Source organism: Hibiscus syriacus, unplaced genomic scaffold (genome assembly GCF_006381635.1).
Source record: "Hibiscus syriacus cultivar Baekdansim isolate YM2019G1 unplaced genomic scaffold, ASM638163v2 tig00110050_pilon, whole genome shotgun sequence".
NCBI lineage: Eukaryota > Viridiplantae > Streptophyta > Magnoliopsida > Malvales > Malvaceae > Hibiscus > Hibiscus syriacus.
Window position 1 is genome coordinate 1,031,731 of NW_024062576.1, and position 20,141 is coordinate 1,051,871.

At 31.6% G+C, this 20,141-nt stretch overlaps 3 protein-coding genes across 3 annotated transcripts; 1 reads left to right on the forward strand and 2 right to left on the reverse strand.

Moving 5' to 3' along the window:
* Positions 1-11,654: 11,654 nt before the first annotated feature.
* LOC120214067 (probable 2-oxoglutarate-dependent dioxygenase ANS) lies at positions 11,655-13,482 on the forward strand. The gene is made up of 3 exons (XM_039212065.1): positions 11,655-12,273; positions 12,683-13,013; positions 13,101-13,482. The coding sequence occupies exons 1-3, from the start codon at positions 11,774-11,776 to the stop codon at positions 13,347-13,349; spliced, it is 1,080 nt and encodes a 359-aa protein (XP_039067996.1). The 5' UTR covers positions 11,655-11,773; the 3' UTR covers positions 13,350-13,482.
* Positions 13,483-13,841: 359 nt separating this feature from the next.
* LOC120214070 (myb family transcription factor PHL7-like) lies at positions 13,842-15,176 on the reverse strand. Its single transcript, XM_039212067.1, has 5 exons — positions 14,961-15,176; positions 14,773-14,889; positions 14,611-14,668; positions 14,434-14,506; positions 13,842-14,349 (listed from the first exon to the last, which is right to left on the reverse strand). Exons 1-5 carry the CDS (start codon positions 15,067-15,069, stop codon positions 13,975-13,977), a joined length of 732 nt encoding a protein of 243 aa, XP_039067998.1. The 5' UTR covers positions 15,070-15,176; the 3' UTR covers positions 13,842-13,974.
* Positions 15,177-15,949: 773 nt separating this feature from the next.
* On the reverse strand, positions 15,950-18,570 carry LOC120214069 (dnaJ homolog subfamily B member 13-like). Its single transcript, XM_039212066.1, is given in 5 exon segments — positions 15,950-16,471; positions 16,474-16,547; positions 17,823-17,850; positions 17,853-18,237; positions 18,330-18,570. Coding segments are annotated over 5 exon segments (1,017 nt in total). The 5' UTR covers positions 18,495-18,570; the 3' UTR covers positions 15,950-16,106.
* Between the last annotated feature and the right edge of the window lie 1,571 nt (positions 18,571-20,141).

The following is a 20,141-nucleotide window of genomic DNA, read 5'->3' on the forward strand; positions in this document are numbered from 1 at the left end:
ATACTATTAGTTCAAATTGTACTTTTATTGAAAACCATCCAACACATTGTTAGAGACATACATTTCTTTAAATAAAAACTTAACAGCAAACGAGTTAGTAATAATATAAAAATATTTGTAATCCGTTGGATTAGTCAAAACACATCACTACCTCGGCCATTTCATGCACGTGTTCTCCAATACATTATCTGCTGGTGAATTCAAACAAACTAATGTATATATTCACACCAAGTGACCCATCTAATATTATATTTAAGAATAAATATATATATTACTTGCATACAATTTTTTATATGCATAAATAAAATTTCAAATTTAAATATGGAGATAAATACATGCATATTCTATAGTAGGGCCGCATCCATCCACCGGTGTACACACCATAATATACATTATCTGTATCAACTTTGAGTGAGAAAGTCAATTCAAAACAGACAAACCGCTTTTAAGGGAAAAAGATTGGATGCCTGTAACGCACCTTTCTAGACTAGGTTTGTGGTTACTTGTAAAACTTGTTCACATTCATCCACGCCTTGTTCAAAACTTGTTATCTCATCCAAGTAAGCTAGACCAGGCAATGGTTTTTTTCCAAGGCCATAAAGTGGCTTCATGGGCGCCACTGTTGAGCACCACGTAGCTTTAAACACGTTGACAAATCAGCTGCTTCTCGTCACCCAGAACTTTGCCTTTCTTTTCTTTCGATAGTCTCATCACGTATATCATTACTCTGCAAATTGTTTTATTACTAGCATGCTACGTAAGTCATGAGGCCATAAATATACAAATTAACATGCCCCACATACCATCAAGATATTTTAATCAGACAAGAAATATAATTAATATGGATAATAATTTAAAATAAACAAAAAAATAACATGTTGTTACAAGACCATTTTCTCACAGAGCGTATTTTTTTTTTATTATTTGAAGTGAAAATAAGGTATTAAGTTTTCACAAACAAAATTGTTTTTTTAAAATATTTTACTCTGTCATTTCGAGTTAAAAGTTGTTTTCAAACTACTATTAAAGGAAAAATGTATTAAGATTTCATAAATAAAAGAGCTATTTATAAATAGGGTATTAAGTTTTCACGAACAAAAATAGGGTAAAAATATGTATAGATAATTTCAAACTACTTGCTCTGCTATTTCAAGTTATTTCTAAATTTGATTCATTTAGGTTTGGCTTCCTTTTAAATTTAAATTTAAGTTAAATTTCAATTTCAATTAATTTGATTTTAATTTGTAATAATTCAAATCATAAACTTTTGGATAGAGTATACAAATGGTCACTACATTATGTTAAAATAAATTTTTGACTGTTAAAATTTTGAAAGTTATAAAATGGTCATTAATTTTCTCAATAGTACAAGATAGTCATTAAGATTTATTAAAATATTATAAACTAGTCATTAAACTTATCATGTTGTTATAAAATAGTCCTTAAATTTATCAAAATTTGTCATTATTATAATATGTAGTGACAATTTTATAATACTTCAATAAATTCAAAGATAATTTTATAACATTTGAAATTTCAGTAACTAAAAAAATATTCTATATGCCAATAAACTTGTCACTTATGTATTTTAAATTGTCTAATTCAGATTATCACTTTAAAAATCAACTACTATTAAAATTCATAGTTTTTTTTTAATTTCCATCAAATATAAAATTTTGATTCTCAATAATTAAATTTTTATTTTAATTATTTTACATCATAAATTTTATAATAATTTAAGAAAAATTACGCGAAAACACAACATAAAACAATTTAATTGAAACATAGAGAATATAGTATTTTATTATATTTTAGTGATCATTTTTATATGTCACCTTATAATTTTACATGTTGAGATTAGACTGAATTAAAATTGAATTACGATTATATAGTGGGATTATGAAGTTCAGGTCGAAATTGTAGTGTGATACTGATATTATGATTGCAGGAAGCAGGCAATGGTAGGCAGGAACTTATATGGTCACGTGTTTTTGAATTTGAGATTTAACTTTTTTATACTCAAAGTTTTTTTGGGGTCAATATTTGACACGTGATTTAATTCCTTGCAGTGAGGTAAAGTACTATAGTTTGGCCATGTTCCATTGATGTCGGCCAAAACCTTTTTGTGGTTCAGTTCAGTTCAGTTTGATGGTACTCCACGTCATCTTTTATTTATTCTTCGTTTACGTAAATTTATTTCTTCATTTTTCTTGGAAAATCATAAAAGAAAATACATCGATGTTTTTATATTGAGTGCAAATGTGTCAATTTTTTTTATTTTTGATTTTATGTTTTTCTTGATTTAAAATTCAATGTGTATAGATATTGAATTAGTTGATTTTTAATTCCTCATGAATTTCGTGTTTGTAGACAAGGATGAGCATGAGACCCGAACTCGACAGGTCGGATTTTTTTAAAAAAATGGGTTCGGGTCGGTCGGATTTGAGTTTAGGATAAAAAATATCCGACTCGATCTGACCTAAAAAAATATTTTTACCCTATATTATTTCGGGTCGAGTCTGATCGGGTTTAGATTTTATCTAAAAAAATATGGTCTGGTGGAGGGTATATATTTTTCGGGTCGGTCGAGTTGGCCGAATCCTGACCCATGCCTAACCCTATTTGTAGATCTGTACATATAAAACACATGTTGAGGTCAATTTATACTATAGATGTTGAATCTAATAAAAATAAATATCTATTTAAAAATATTGTTTTGTAAATTAGGAGTGAATGAATGATAGTAATTTTATTTCTATAATAAATAAAACAAATAATAGTAAAAACCATATTTTTTTGTACAATAGTAAAAACCATATTTAAAATCATCGGAAGAGATTGAAAAATAAAATAAAAGAAATTAAAAAGATAAGATTCTAATTAAAGATGGAATATTATTTTGATTCCTTAACTAGTTTTTTTTAAACTAATATTTAAGATTAAATAAAGTCATTATTTAAATTATCATATTTACTTTTACTCAAAGTATCCGAAATATTATAAAATACGACATTGATTAAGTTCGAAATTACAAAATAAGAATTTGCAGAAATTAAAATATTCTATTATCAAAGTACCTGATTATATTTTATACTTAATTTTTACTAATACAATAAAAAATTGTAATATAAATTTAATATTTTTAAAATTTAATATAAAAAAGGTTAATACTTAATTTTTAAATATTTTAATTTTAAATTTATTAAACAATACTAAGTCATTTAGCAATACGATTTGGACAACATAGGCTTTTATATAAAAAAATTATCACACCCCGTTAGGGCTAAAATTTTCCTTGTGTATTTTGGACCAAATTATTAAACTTCTGAAATTCTAACGTATTATGTAAATCATTGAATGTAAGGGATTGTCTTGATGGGTATAAAAGTTTACATCCTGAATTGAAAGGAATTATTGAGATCAAGGACCATATTGTATACGATTAAAAGTTTAAAGTTTAAAGAATTAATTCTTTCGATATCAATGGCTGCGGGTGCCATTTACCCACTTACCATCATAGCAAAATGGCAGAATTGAGCTTTAAAGGAATTTTAACTTGTGAACCGAAGAAAACATAATGAGGTCTTTGACAACTATGTTAACAGATCGTTGAATAATAATAATAATATAAGACCTTAAAGATCCCAACTATCTTTTCCAGATTTTGTTGGGAGAGTTTTAACAGAGACGGACACAAGATTTTATGTTAGGAGGGACGAACTTGAATTTATAAAATTTCAAGGGAACAAAAAATATTCAATAGAAAATACAAAAAAGATCTAACCAATCCAAGACGCTCGAACCAAACTGGTCCAGTTCAACAATCAAGCCGAGCTAAGTTAATTGAGCGAAGCCACTATTAACTGTTGATCCGCCGTTGATTGTTGTTGATTGCTCATTGGCTTTTTCCAGGAATCCTTACCCTAATGTTTTTTTATGTCCATAGTCTATTTTTGAGTTCGTTTCACTAAATTCGAATCTGATAAGCTTTTTTTTTCACTGATTGACCTTATGATATGATCCGATTTTCGCATTTAAGTTATGTTTCTATTGCAATTCATTTTGCTATGTATCTGAGGTGTTAAGGGACGTCGAATTTGAGTTTGAAAGGGACCCGAAAGGGGTTTCAAAATCAATTGATTCATCTCAGAGTCGAAGTAATACTTTACTATCTTTTGTATGCTTTACGAGACACGTTGATAATTGGTTAATGTTTGAATGAAAATGACTAGACAAATGTTTCTCATTAATTATTTGTAAGCTTGAACCGAATACAGAAAAAATGATAATAAATTGGTTAAGACTCGAATGACTTGTATAAGAAATTTGACGGTCGATAGGAAGTTTTAAGTTCATGGATTAACTGACAAGCAATTAACCTTGAAATCTCCAACTCTGAGTATTCATGTGAAGAAATTTGAATACTGGAAATATTCGAATGAAAAATGATGAAAATACCCTTGAAGTGTAAAAAAAATACATATTGCCTCTAGTAGTGAAAAAAACCTAAGAACTCATACTTTACCCAATAGAACTATTGATGCATCTATTATGTTCCTAATCAAATTAGAAAATCCTGATAATTGGTTCTAACACCACAAATGGAAAATTTACTCTGAATTCTTATTTGTAAATAAATATTTGAAGACTAATTTACCGGAAGTACTATATTTGTCTAAATTAATCAAAATGATTGAAATGTCCCTAAGCATTGAAAGTACCTAAATATCCTCAAGACTTAGAATAAGTGAACCCCTTTAAATTGATTCCGAAAATATCGACAAATTTAAATGTTGTATCACCCCTAAAGGTTACGAAGCACAACTCAGATAAGTCGACCATTCCTATACTGTTACGATATAGGAATAAAAGTAAATACTACATGAATACATGTTTGTCTCGGGATTTGTTTAGTGATGATTTATGAAGCCTAATATTTGATAAATTACCACATTACTAAGATCTCTTTAATTCGATTATATTTGAAAACTTGATAAATCGTTAGAAATCTGGACTATTGTAAATTATTGTTTACCCTCATTAAGTTGAATTATCAAAATCTCTCTAGAATCAAGTTACTAAAATGCCCTTATAGGCCTAATGAAAGGGATCACTCCTGGTATATTTGAATCTTAAATAGTCTTGACTTAATGATTTGTAGATACCCTTCTGATATATATGAGTCCTAAATGATTCTAATATACTAACTTATGAATGTATGGTTAGATCTTTTATTTACAAAACCCTATTTAACATGGATCTCATATCTTGAATCAGTTCAAAATTAACATAAATTTTTTGTTTCTCTTCCTGATAATTATCAAATATCTTTAAAAATAATTAGACTCTCTAGTATGTTTCTTGTGCACATGAATATTTTCTCTTATTTTTAAAGTATGACTCTGATATCTGAAATAAAAGTACGACCTCTGATTTCTATATTTTGGTATGACAAATTATTTGATTCATACTTTTTAATATCAATGATTATTGTTCTGATTTTACTAGGGTTTATCTAGGATATCATATGAAGTCTCTGTTGGTACAATCTTGATTAGATTAGTAAATCCTTATGGACCTAAGATATTCCTTTAGGTTGTCTCCATTAGGTAGGCTCCTACGCCTAATGGGCCTAGGATAAGACCTTATAGATGTAGTTATAGGGAACCGCATATCGATGTATGACTGAAGGATAGTTATGTAATTTTAAAATAAACTTTACTATATTTTTAAAAATATATTTTACTAAAATAAACCAAGGTTATTTTAAATTATTTGTACACTTGTATGCTCTAATGGAACACACTAGACTCTCTACTCAATCTCATGAATCTGTCTCTCTGAATGTTTTCTTTGGACTGTAAGCTTCCCGACTATTACTTGATAAATCACTTAATAAATTTCAACTCTTCATCAGAACTTGTAGATGTTTGAATGACTGAGGGATTTCATGTTTTACCATATTTCTGTTTAGTCTTTCGCATCATTTGGTAGTTCTATATTACTAAACTTTCCTAAAGCTCACTCTGTTACTTACCATTTCAAGTTAAAGTCCTATGCAATTATCGACATCAGTAATGAGAGTTCCTTCGGCATTGCTTGCAGAGTACGATACCCATATAATTTGAGGGCTTGTAGGTCGCATTTTTTTTTATAAAAGAGTATAAAGTTTGTTTTGACACTGTGTATTATTGAATTTTTGTTTTAATGTATGAATTATTTCCGAAATTATATTTTTATAAATGGTTTTACGATTTTAAAAAAGATAGATAAAATTTTATGTATTTTAGATTTTTATTGTGGGTCGTGTCGATGATCCAAATGTTACACTTTGGATCGAATCAGGTAATCCGTAACGGTTCAAAAGTGTTTCAAAAATATAGATTAATACACATAAGTAGGGCTGTAAATGAGACGAGACAGATCGCGAGCTACTCGAGATCGATTCGATCTTGGCTCGATAAATACTCGGATCGAATGGACTCGACTCGAGCTCGAACTCGACTCGAGTTCTTAACGAGCCGAAACGAGCTACTCGATATTCGACTCGAAAAGCTTGTGAGCAGCTCGAAAAAATATTATATTATAATTTTATATTTTTTAAAATTACATTATTAAAAATATATTAAAAATACATTATTGATGAATATATATTCTTGAATTGAAAATGGTTAAAAATTATTTTTGAATAAATATTCTTATATTTATTTTAAATTGATAAAAAAAATTATTTATCTAATGACAAATATTTAATATATTTCTAATGAAAATATTTGTAATAACTAAATTTTTTAAATTGTTGTTATATTTTGAGGTTTTGGGTTCAAATATCATAAATATCAAGAGTTTGAGCATTTAATATCAAGATACTATATTGTACTTACCTCATAACTAATTATGTGATAAGATTTAGGGTTTAGGATTTAGAGTTTATGTGATAGGATTTAAGGTTTAAAGTTTAGAGTTTAGGGTTATGTGTTAAGATTTAGGGTTTATGTGTTAGGGTTTAAGTTATGCCATGAAGGTAACATACAAATTATGTAAAATGATGTTATGTGGCTCATAAATAAATTATTCACATACTTATACATAAACATATCAACATGCAAATAAATATACACAACTAATTAAAGAAAACAATCCTAAACAGAGACTAAATTAAGAAAAATCTAAATGTGAGGACTAATTTAAGCTAAAATTTAAATAATTGAGGGACTGTTTTGTACAAAACGCATAAATCTAGAGAGCCTAAAGCTAATTTACCCCTAAGGATCAAATTCGAGTTTTTCGAATCGAGTTCGATCTTTCGAGTTCGAGTCGAGCTTGAAAATTTTAGGCTCGCGAGTTTTCGAGTCGAGTCGAGCCTACATTTAAAGTTTTCGAGTTCGAGTCAAGCTCGGCAATACTCGAGCTCGACTCGGCTCGTTTACACCCCTTCACATAAGATTAAATAAAAAAATAGTAAATCATAGAAAATTTATATTTAAGGGTGATAATAAGTTTTTTTTAAACAACTACGTAGATTACATGAGTCATAAAGAGCATCTTTAGAACAATATAATATATACATTCAATATAGCTATAAATAAAATATAATTGTGAGAGATCAGTGATAACCTAATGAAAAAGAGTGTGAACAGTTGAGACAACGACATATATAGACAAATCACTTTTCCATCTTTAAGCACCATGAGTGAAACACAATAAAATGAAGATAAGTGGGGGCCACGACCCTCAAAATTTTGAAAAATTATAATTTAGAACCTTAAAAATTGAAAAAATTAATTTGTCCCACAAAATTTTTAGAAATTTAAATTTAGCTTTAAATTTTTTGAATGTTCTTAATTAAAAACCTCCCATAATATTTAAAAATTCACATTAAGCCTTTCAAAATTTTAAAAATTTTGGTTAGACCTCAATATTTTGAAAAATATAAATTAAACCTTTCAAAAAAAATTAAAAAAATTAATTTAAACCCCTAAATTTTTTAAAATTTTATGTTAGTCCTCCAAACTCTATCATCAAGATCTGCCACTAATAAACACCATACACAGAGGAGGAGAACTAGAGAGTATCCAAAGCGAACGAATAAAAAAATAAATCTCACTTTAATCACAATCCCATTATGAGAAGAATTGAGTGAGGACAAAGGATAGGTCATCGAAAGGAAGTCATGGCACACACAAAGAAAAACACAACCTAGAGATGGCATCGCGAGATCAGGAACCGAGTGATAGTGGAATATCTAGTCTGTGCAATAGACTTGTGGCAAACAGAGAAATTAGTACATTCATGTTCAGGCAAACTCAAGCTGATACCTATTTCCGATAGTTAGCGGAATGTAGTATACAAACTACCAAAGAAACCATGCATCAAGAAAGAAAACAACCAAGAAATCACATAAAACCAAAAATCAAGAAGAAGAGTAATGAAAAAACCTACCGCATGAATACGAAGACACCGCTAACCATGATACCCTTTACAAATAAAAAGGTCAACATAAAACATTATTATAAAATTTAAATTTAATTATGAAAATCTAATTTACTAATAATATAAAAATTTAAACAATGATTAAAAAGAGTGTTATTCTTCTTTGAGACCATGGGTTCAACCAGTTGTGTATGCAATGTGTTTGTGCGCGTGGATGGACCGAGGAGGGTGTGGTTGTACCCTCAGAAATTTCAAATTCTCTTATATTTTAGGTATTTTCCTTGCATTTCATATGAATTATCTAATTTCACACCCCCTAAGATTTTATAATTTTGCACCCTTTAAATTTTTAATACAATTTTTTTAAGTTCGCACCCTTTGACCCCTGACATTAATCCTTGCATCTGTCCCAGTTACACGTTACCAATAATTAAAAAAAAATATAAAAAGATATTATCTTATAATAATTCATTCTATTAAAAAAAATTATACAATATTTTGTTTTCATTTGGATAGATGAGAATGGAGGCGCAGACTTTTCAAACTTTTAGTTCAAATAAGCAAGCTAATATTTGACAATGGGATATGTGGTTGCATGCTAATATGCCAAATCCATCATGTTCTCCATTGAAGAACGAAGTGTTTAACAATTGGTGCTGAATTTGACTCATCCATTTGCAAATGTTTAAGATATTTTTTTAATCACCCGGACAAACAATCAAATCATCACCAGTTTTGATATTGTTTTTGGCTAATTATGAGCCAAATCTCTTCGCTGCAAACGCATAAATATCACGTGGGAACTACAAGATGGTTCCATTATTAGCCAATCGCTTCCTATTTATAGCATGGATTTTCACTGATTACGCTGATGTGTTCCACTCATTTTCGATTAATTGTTGAAGTAAAACTCTCCTAATTGCAACTTCTTTTTGTCTATCGCGCCAGTCACTGGTCCCCCGAGCTTAGTCATCTTTTGTTATATATTTATACAAATGATCATTTTATCTTTTTATTTTTTGGTATTTTAACTTTTAACATTTTAAATTTTAATTAAAATAATTCATATTAAATAAATATTATTAATTGATTAATCATGGACATGTATTATTGATTTGATATATATATATATATATTTAAATAATAAAATAATATATATCACATCATTAAAATAATGACATTATATATTAAATTATCTAAATTGATGACGTAACATATGTAAAAAAGTTCACATCAACAACTTTTATTCGTTAGGGTCTATTTTGAGGGGGGGAAAATGAAATGTTAAAAAGCTAAACTCTCCAAAAATTAATCAGAGGATAAAATGACTATTAATACAATTATTGGGGGCTATTTTTATTATATTATGCCTTATATATTTACCATTTTTTTTACTTTTCATGTTGGTTAATTATATTATATATCCTCTAATTACAACTTTCATTTTATATTAGTCATTAAATTTTTGAATGTTTTAATTTTATCCCTAAACTATGACTATCATTCTAAATTAGTTCTTAAACTTTTGATATTTCAATTTCATCCCTAAACAATGATCTTCATTCTAAATCGGTTCCCAAACTTTTTTAACATTCCAATTTCATTCCAAACTATACATATATACTAATCACATCCCTCATTAATAAACTCGTTAGACCAAGTTATATGTTAAAAAAAACTTTAGGTTAAACTATGGTTGAAACTAATTACATGTTTAGATGAATTTGAGAATGAAATATTTAAAAGTTTGGGAACCAATTTAGAAAGATGGTCATAGTTTAGGGATGAAATTTATTGATCACTTTACCAGTCAAGAAAATTAGAATGTTCACAAATTTAAGGACAAATTTAAAATGAGATCATATTTTGGGGATGGAAATAAAATATTCAAAAGTTTAAAGACAAATTTAAAATAAAGTTGTAATTGAGGATATATATGGAAAAGTAACTCCTTTCCATGCATACAAAGTTTATCTATATATGGAAAAGTAATTTTTTATTCATGCATATGATATTTCAGTTTTAAGATTTATGAATCCCAAATACGTCCAAAAGAGGGGGGACCCAAACAAAAATCCAAATTATGTTATAAGTTTCAACTTCCTAATTCTAAATAATAACAAAAAGGATAAATTTATTGAAATGTTCACTTTTGGTTATTAAATTGAGAAAATATATTATTTTAGTCACTTATGTTATTGATATATAATATTTTAGTCATATGGACATTAAATGTTATCAGATGATGTGACACATTAGTAAAAGTAGTTAATTTTTAATTTGATTGTTAAATTTAAAACAAATATTGACTTGACCTCTAAACTTTTGACAAAATATCAATTTAACACTTGACCTTTAGATAAAATATCAATTTAATCATTGAATTCAACCAAAGTCCTCCACCATTTATCGCTGCTCACTGTTGGCCACCATCCGCTGGTATCACAAATGATAATTGGATCGTAAAATTACGTGTACTCCTTTTTGGCTTATGACTAATGGTGATCGTCGAGTGGGAGGCTTTGGTTAGATTTAAAGGTTAAATTGATATTTTATCTAAATTTCAAGAGTCAAATTAATATTATTATCTAAAGATTAGGGGTCAAATTAAAAATTAACCCATTTTACTAATATATCGCATCATCAAACATCTAACTTCCAAGATACCAAAACGGAGAACGTGAGTGACTATAACATTCTCTTTTAAAATTCATTAGTCACAAGTGAACACTCATAAAATGAAAATGATTATTTCAGTAATTTACCCTGAAACTAAAATGGTGCTGAACTGAACAAACAAAACACGTGCATAAAAAGTTATTAAAAAAAAACCCCCTAAAACCATCTAATTTTGTTTGGTTCCCACTAGCAGAGTCAAAAGCAAACTTGTCTTTAATTTGTACACAGCTATTTTTTATACAAATACTGTCTTCAGGCTACTCACATGAGATGGTATATGCGTATATATAAATATATATTGCTTCTTAGAAGGAAAAAGCATCGAATATTATTAATTCCAATTCGTAGGACGAAAAAGGTAATTTAAAAAAAAAAAAAAAACCTGCTCGTCCCTCCCCATCAGTTCACTGATGATAAAATTTTAGTGCTTTGTGTAATGGTAACTCACCAAAGTTTATTTTCTTAATTTCCCACTTCTCATGATTGCATCCTTAAATCCCAATCCTTATATAAACCCCTTCACTCACTCTAATCTTTTCACCATCTCTCAACTTCTCTTTGTTTTCTTCATCTAAATTTTGCATTTTTCTTTCTTTCTTTCTTTCTTTCTTTCTGGGTTTATTAGAAGAAAGAAACCCCTGAAATATTATACAATTCAACAATGAACCGTCTCCTCCTCAGTTGGCCTGAGCCAGTGGTTCGAGTTCAGTCTCTGTCTGAGAATGGCATACGTACCGTTCCGGAACGATATATTAAGCCTATAAACGACAGGCCTGATCTGAAACCTGGTTCCGATGAACACGTCGACATTCCCTTCGTTGATCTCAGGAACCTGTTCGGCAAAGACCGCGCCCTTCACGACGATACCTTGAGACGCATCTCTAGCGCGTGCAAGGACTGGGGTTTCTTCCAGGCGGTGAACCATGGGGTTAGTGACGAGCTTATGAAACGCACCAGCGATGCGTGGCGTGAGTTCTTCGACTCGCCGCTCGAAGTGAAGCAACTGTACGCCAACTCACCGAGCACCTACGAAGGGTACGGTAGCCGGTTGGGAGTCGAGAAAGGAGCGAAACTTGACTGGTGCGATTACTTTTTTCTCAACTACTTGCCGGTTACAGTCAGGAATCAAAGCAAGTGGCCTGCACAGCCGACATCATGCAGGTGCGTGCCACCGTCTTAAAAACTCGTCTACTATCATGTTTTACGTACGTTTTATGTTGTTTTCTTAGATTTAATCAACCGACAACGAAGCTTAGATTCAAGCATTCTCGTATTGATTGATCAGCTTAGTTTTAATCAACATTGATATTCTTTTTTTTGCTTTGAGATATACAATTATACCCGTTAGGCCAAATGAAATAAATTTTCCATATTCAGCTATGGTTGCATTCAGTAGAGATCAGTTAATGGAGCCTTTAACTTCTAAACATGTGTATGTAACATTTTTGGTTAAGGACTAAATCAGTGTAAAACCTAAATAAATCCGAATTTAAACTCGTAATAAATACGAGAGAATCCGACGACACGTGATAATTAATACGAATAATGAGATTTGAATATGAATACTCAGGGAACTGGTTGAAGATTATGGTGCCCAAGTTACAAAGCTATGTGAAAGGCTGCTTAAGGCTATGTCTATTAGCCTTGAACTAAAAGAAGACTACCTACAAAATGCAATTGGAGGAGATGAAGTTGGGGCCTGCTTAAGGGTCAATTTCTATCCCAAGTGCCCTCAACCTGAACTCACTCTAGGTCTTTCCTCGCACTCGGACCCGGGTGGCATCACCGTTCTCCTACCCGATCACGATGTAGCCGGACTCCAAGTTCTTAACAACGGGAAGTGGATTACGGTGAAGCCTGTCCCCAATGCTTTCATTATCAATGTTGGAGATCAGATTCAGGTATGAAGTCATACAATTTCAATGTCCTATGTTAATTTCGTAATGATTAAATTTGCTGATCATGAGTGTTTGATGATGCTTGTTTAGGTACTCAGCAATGCAATTTACAAGAGTGTCGAGCATCGTGTGATCGTGAACTCAGAAAAAGATCGAGTCTCACTAGCTTTCTTCTACAACCCTAAGAGTGATATTCCCATCCAGCCGGCAGAGGAGCTGGTGAATGAAGATCAGCCGGCGCTGTATAATCCGATGACATACGATGAGTATAGGCTTTACATTAGGATGAACGGTCCTTGTGGAAAAAAACAAATTGAATCCTTGAAAGCCAATATATAATCTCCGTTCTCAAAAACTTTATTTTATGTAATAAAACAGCGTGAGGCAGTTATCACCTCACTTGAAATTAAATAATAGTTTATGGTACAGTTTAATAGAGGTGCAAAAAAGAATGAGTTTCATGTTTTAATTACTTTGATCATCAATTTCATATTTCTTACTTATTCATTTTAAGTATATTTTACACCCTTCCAAAGGTCTCATGAAATAGAATACAAATTACAATTTTATTATTCAAACCTTAAATTTTACACATAAATAATATACCCTCTTTCGAATGAAGATTTTCTGATCCGAAGTTGAGCCTTATGTTGCTTCCGAGCATTTTTTATTCACGCTTGTGGAAAGGATTACTAAGGAATCTGCAGCTAATATACTGGCATACGGAGCCTTCAAGGGTCACTACATAGATTTCGAAACACTTCAAGTAGAATTCCATGTACTATATTCAATATTATTCCTTATTCAAAACACCATATATGAGCAAATATATGCTCTACACATATCACATCACCCCCTTATTACCTAATAATGAAGCAGCATCTCTGTGATGCTATACATGATATGATCATTGATTTATTATACAAATTTATATTGTCTATGCAATGCAAGCCTGTGGCATGATTCACATAAAGCTGGGCACCAAGGGTGATGAGCAAGCCGGGTTATTCCATGGAAAGACGATGATATCATTAGCAGTGTAGGAAAGTCTTTCTTGCATGTTTGGGTCATTGCATTCATAGGCATCTGGGTGGAATGTCGATGCAAATGCGTATACCGACGATGATGATGCCGAGTTATCTTCCACTATTCCGGCCTCGGAATCGACCTCGGAATCCTTTATGTTGGACTCAGACTCCTCACATAACGATGGCAATGATATGGGAGGCGACAATTTGGTAGCTTTTGTTGGGGTGACTCGGTTCCTATGGTCCCCTCCTGAAATTCTCTTGAAATATCTCGTCTGTGCTTCAATCTTGATCTTCAAATTCCTTCGGACCTAGAGATATAAATTAAGAAATTGTTAAACGAAGAGGGTAATCTAAAAGGTTTGATCTTATGCATGGTGATAGGCAAATAATACCTCGAGTTTATCATCCCCTAGTTTTCTTTGTGCTTCCATATGCAATAACAATGCTTCATTAAGCTGTGCAGCTCTTTAATCAATGCAAGGACAGGACAAGCAAATAATTAGAGTGAATATATTCGAATACTGATACAAATATTTAAGGATTCCACAGAATAAGAAACAATAACTCACGATGTTGTACCAAAATTAGGCAGTATTTCTGAAATACTTCTCCTCTCAAACTTGCATTCTGCGGTTAAAAAATACAACATGATATCAAATTTCTATGGATTAGTTGCTTCTTTTCCTAGCATCAATGTTAGTGAGAGAGAGACTAAGGTTCATTGAACGTACTAGTATTTGTTTCTGGAACAAACTTTAACATCCTGTATTTCTGCAAGTGACTTTTGACATGGTAAATGGTAAGCCCATCAACGCCCATAGCTTTGAGAATTCCCTTAGGCGTCGCCCCTGAAAAGAACAACTCACATAAACATCATACACCATAAAACCAAAGAGAAGGCATAGCTAAAAGGACTTACTATCTGGACCTCCTAGCTGGTTAACAGCTTCTTCGAATCGATCGTGGAGCTCTTGAGTCCATCTCAGGCGTTCCTTGGCGAAGCCATCAGCACGACTTGGACGACGCATTGTGGAGACAATGGAGGGAGACAAGAAAACAGTTGGGAACCAAAATAGTATATATGAAAGTAGCGATAAGCACAATGAATAGATTGGTAGGATATTAGGATTAATGGGTGCCTTAATATGTCTTTTAGCTGTTGCATTTCACAGAGGTCTCCCATAATCCAAATTATTTATTTAAATCAAACTCAAAGTTGGGTTCCTTGTTTGAACTCTTATGGCGAGGATCTCCATGTTCCAGAAAAGGAAAGAGAATTACTTACTATCTAACATTAACAAGAAGATTGTAGATATTGACTAGGACGCTGAATTTTCTAGTAATTTAAACTTTATTCAATTTAATTTAATTACGAAAGTCGACTAATTCGCTGGTGTGACATTCACTGTTTGCGTGTTTAGCTTATAGGTTTACCATAGTGATTGTTTTATTTAAAATAACATCACAAACAAAACAAAGCCTCCCTTAAAGATGGTGGTCCATTGAAGGCAATTTGAACCCGTGATATATGCACACACGTCCCCAAACTCAAAACAGAGATGTCAAGGCTATGACATCATGCATGCTTTCCCATTTAATTGATATTGCTATTTAGCATATGTTGCACCTGAAATTCCAGCATCAGCTGAAAGAGGAGGATAAACCATTCAACTCTTTCCATCATTCACTTTACACGCTTACTCTGCAGTGAAACACGATTCACCCTCGACCAGGTTTCAACTGTAATGTATAACTTATTGCTTCTTACCACTCTAATCCACTTTTTCCATAACAAAAGAGTGGTAAATTACAATCAACAAATGACCAAAGGGCTTGCCAAAAGTGAAATGAGGAAGATTTAAGCCAAATTATGCAAGGGCCACTTAACAGCAAGATTTAAAGGGAAAAGACACCAACAGAAAACGTGCGTAATAATTTACCAACACCTAGATAACTGTTATGATATCCCAGTTCAGAACTCATGAACTTCCTTCTCCGTAATAAAAGTAAACCAAGCTTAAACTCACACAAATTGGCTGATGGTGGTGAGGGCTACCACTGATTATTAGGGAGACGATATTAATCGTTTCAGGCCAGTTTTCTGTTCCGGTGTAAGCTTTGTGGGGAACTTGATGTTGAATTTGATTTTCAAATTTCCTTTCTTGGAAGGTTCCTTGGGGATGGGCATACCCTCCCCTTTAACAACTTCCTCATAGGTCGGACTGATGATGTTGTTAATGGGGACAGTCAGATTCCGTCCATCTAGGGTTGTCAGCTGCACTGTATATCCAGTTAGGGCTTCAACTAGAGAGATCTTCTGAGTAACAATAAGGTCATTTCCATCCCTCTTGAACAGACTGTGAGGCTTCTCATCAATGATAAAAACAAGGTCGGAAGGAATAACCCCTCGCTGCTCATTCCCTTTTCTGGAAAAGTGATTTTTGTACCTTTTTTCCACCCTGGCTTAATTTCAATAGTGAGAATTTCTTCCACTGTAGTAGATCTCCTGTAACAGGAAACAAAATCAGAGTTTTAAAGTAGGTGGGAAAAAAATCAAAAGTTTCCTGAAACAATGGCATTATTACTAAATAAATATGGTTAAAAATTGGAACTTCAACCATTATAGTTTGACCAATTGAGTCTTATAATAAAATACCTAGGAGCAATGTTGTCAAGGGAGCAAGGCTCACACTAAGTGGTTAAACCCTTATATTGCTGTAGGCACAAAAAAGTGCGCTACGCTGAATGAGGTGCAATATGCATGTGTGCAAATTTTTGTAATATATATCAAACTTAATAAACTCTAAACTGTTGTCGAGCTCATCTACAGAACATGCAATTTTTTATTGGTTAATTTGCACTATTTCCTTTAATTCCTCATGGTCAATATTTCCTGTTGAATGCTTAAATATTACTAGAGAGTTCTATATTATCTTTTTCTTACTAGTAAAGACATCAAATGTAAAAAAGGGGAAAATAAAAGAAATTGAAGAGAGATTCAATCAGGAAAGGTGTGAGCTTGAACAAATGGGCCTGGCCTGAACGGGTCTGAGGCGCTTATGTTGAATAATGGCATAGGCATATCTAGGTGCACACCTTGACAACACTGCTCAGGAGAAAGTTGTAAGTCTCACTGTTTTAAAACAATTAGCACCCAGTAACATGCAAAGATTCAGACTTACAAAGTTTAATTCACATGGTAAATAAAACTTATATACATTTGTTGGCTAGGAAATTCCATCAGGTTTTTTATCAAAGAGACTACGTTTTTTATCAAAGAGACTACCGGTCTATAGATGATCTGATAGAACCGAAGCAAAATGGCGAGGAGGGAGCACCAATATAGCAGGAAACAATCATGATGACCAAAACATAGAATATCTTTTAAGCTCTAAACTGGCATGCAAAAGTGGCTATTATTAAAGAAACATCCAGTCATTTCAAATGATTAAAGTCCCTTCATCCTAACAAGTAATAAAGTTACTTTTAGCAGGAAAAAAGTCAAACTTGACAACTTCTGTAAATGTCCTTTGCAACCTTGGCTCATATGCAAGCACCTTGTAAATGTCAACTTTTTCTTCTGTTATGCCTAAAAACTTTCCATGCCATTCGATCACTTATGTTTTCACTAATCACAAGCCACATTCAAAGTTAATACAAATTGAATTTTGCTCTACGGAATGAACCCGGCTGAAAATTTAGTATCCACGAAAAAACCTAAGCATCACCCAATTAATTAACTTGAAAAAGAAAAGCTCTAATCCATAAAGAAAGGGGTTACCCGCTAGGATCAGAAACATCCCTAGAATCTTCATCTTCTTGGTAGTCCCTTTATACAAATCCTCCAAGCTGCAAGGCAATGTTCGTTCAATTGGGGGACCTTTTCGGGGAATTGAAGCATCTCCATGTACATGTCCATGTCCACCCCTAAATGACCGGAATATATCTTCCCCAAACATGCCCCTGGGGAATCCTGACGCCCCAGCACGTGACCCACCAATATCCCCAAACGGACTCGAAAACCCGAAAAACTCCGAGAAAATATCGTCGGGGCTCCGAGTGTTGAACCGGAACGTCGTCGGACCCCCATCTGCCCCGCCCGGAAAACCCCCCTCCCCGGGTGGGGGCACCTGGCCTTTTAGCCCTTCTTCTCCATACTGATCATAAACTGCACGCTTTTGGGGATCACTCAAAACCTAAAATTGATCGAAAATTTTAATTCGTTTAACCAAAATAAAGCGAGAAATAAGAAGGAAACAAAAGTTTAAATAAAAAGTAACTTTTTTACATCGTAAGCTTCCGAGATCTGCTTAAATTTGGCTTCAGCTTCTTTCTTGTTATTGGGATTCTTATCGGGATGCCACTTCATAGCCAGTTTGCGATACGCTTTCTTCAAATCTTCATCTTTTGCATTCCGATCGACCTGGAGAATCTTGTAATAATCAACTCCCATTCTTCAATTTTCTCCTCTTCTTCCCCGCTATGGACTTCCTTTTTCTTTTATTCCTTCTGGGTTTCGAATCAATTTGTCACTTCACCAAAGAAAGCCATTGCTCCGATCAGGACAGCCGAAGCTCGGTTAACCACCTAGGCCCATTTTCAAACTATTGCGGGCTTAACTTTTTTATGCTTTCATGGCCCAGTGTGACCAACATAACACAAACCTCCAAGAGCCCAATGTTAAAAACAAATAATATCGTTCAAGTCCAAACAATGTCTAGTTAAAAGAAATTTGTATTTTTTATACTTTAATTTCATATAATTTAGCCAATTGCAATTGAATAACGTTAAAAGAAAAATTGACGCCAACTAATGTTGTTACTGATTTAGACCGATAATAACATTATACAAGAAATATTTTAAATACATTAATTAAATTTTAAATATTGGACACATATTCTTTTTTATTCTCTTAGGTTATGAGTAATTATTAAGAGTATTCCTCTAGAGTTTTTTTTTTCTCTCTTTCCCTCTAAATAGAATAGGAATTGCATTTGGTAATGCTGTCTAAAAATACTTTTAGCTAAAAAGTTTATTTTGACCACAAAATCAAAGTCAAACAGATAAAATAAAAAAATAAAAAAAGATGGAAACAATAGTTTTAAACCAACTGCAAAACTATCATTTCTATCGTTTTCATTTTTATTTTCAACTTTACGTTTAGAAATGAACTTATAATTTTACTCTTACCCTTGAAAAGAATTTTGAAATCCAATTTTTTTTATTAATTACATACTTACATTTTAGTTTAATAATTTAATACTATAATCCTTAAAATATATTTTATTATTAAATAACTTATTTTAATTTCTTAAAAGTAAATAAAATTTATGGCTTACATATTAAAATATTAATAGTGAATTATTATAAAAAATATATTTTTATAATAGTTATATCTTTTATTTGCTTTTTTATATTTTTATTATAATTTAAATTGATATATTTAGAATGTAATGATAATATTTTTTAAAATTTATTTATGATATATATTTTTTTATTTTTTAACTGTTAAAAGAATAATATATCATTTAAATTATTTTATTTTTAAATTTTAAATGAGTAATTATTGTTAAAGAGGAATAATTAAAATAATATTTAAAAATTCAAATGTTAAAAAATATTGATTATAACACCTCTAACCCGTACCAGACTCGGATACGAATCCAAGGTGCCACATTGACTTTTCAAAACATATATATACTTATAAAAACTATAGGAAATTTCAACTTTCATTAACATGAAATTTGTATTTTACATAATTAAGTTCAAACGTTACAAAATTGATCAGAGCATACGTATTTTACGACTTTATTTACATGCCAACACATCTATTATATAACCAAAATATAATGTACAAAGTACTTCTAATCTGATCTTCAAGTGGAGATATGATGCGATGCTGATCCTAAGACTGGTCCTCTTGTTTTCCTGTACCTACCTGTCAAACACTTATACTACGCTAAGTCATAGGCTTATTGAGGCATAAACATATAATAAGGAATTTCTATAAATATGAACATGCAATCAATTATCTAATGACAATTATGCTTTTCATAAATCCACGATGCCATATATAAATCAATATAAACAATAATAACAT

What these genes read in the sequence shown, in the direction of transcription:
- LOC120214067 (XM_039212065.1), top strand. Translation starts at nt 11,774, where the DNA reads ATGAACCGTCTCCTCCTCAGTTGGCCTGAGCCAGTGGTTCGAGTTCAG. An exon ending in GCACAGCCGACATCATGCAG is followed by an intron (nt 12,274 to 12,682) that starts GTGCGTGCCACC and finishes ATGAATACTCAG; the next exon opens with GGAACTGGTTGAAGATTATG. An exon ending in ATGTTGGAGATCAGATTCAG is followed by an intron (nt 13,014 to 13,100) that starts GTATGAAGTCAT and finishes ATGCTTGTTTAG; the next exon opens with GTACTCAGCAATGCAATTTA.
- LOC120214070 (XM_039212067.1), bottom strand. Translation starts at nt 15,069, where the DNA reads ATGCGTCGTCCAAGTCGTGCTGATGGCTTCGCCAAGGAACGCCTGAGA. An exon ending in CCAGCTAGGAGGTCCAGATA is followed by an intron (nt 14,890 to 14,960) that starts GTAAGTCCTTTT and finishes TGTTCTTTTCAG; the next exon opens with GGGCGACGCCTAAGGGAATT. An exon ending in TAGGGGATGATAAACTCGAG is followed by an intron (nt 14,350 to 14,433) that starts GTATTATTTGCC and finishes TTATATCTCTAG; the next exon opens with GTCCGAAGGAATTTGAAGAT.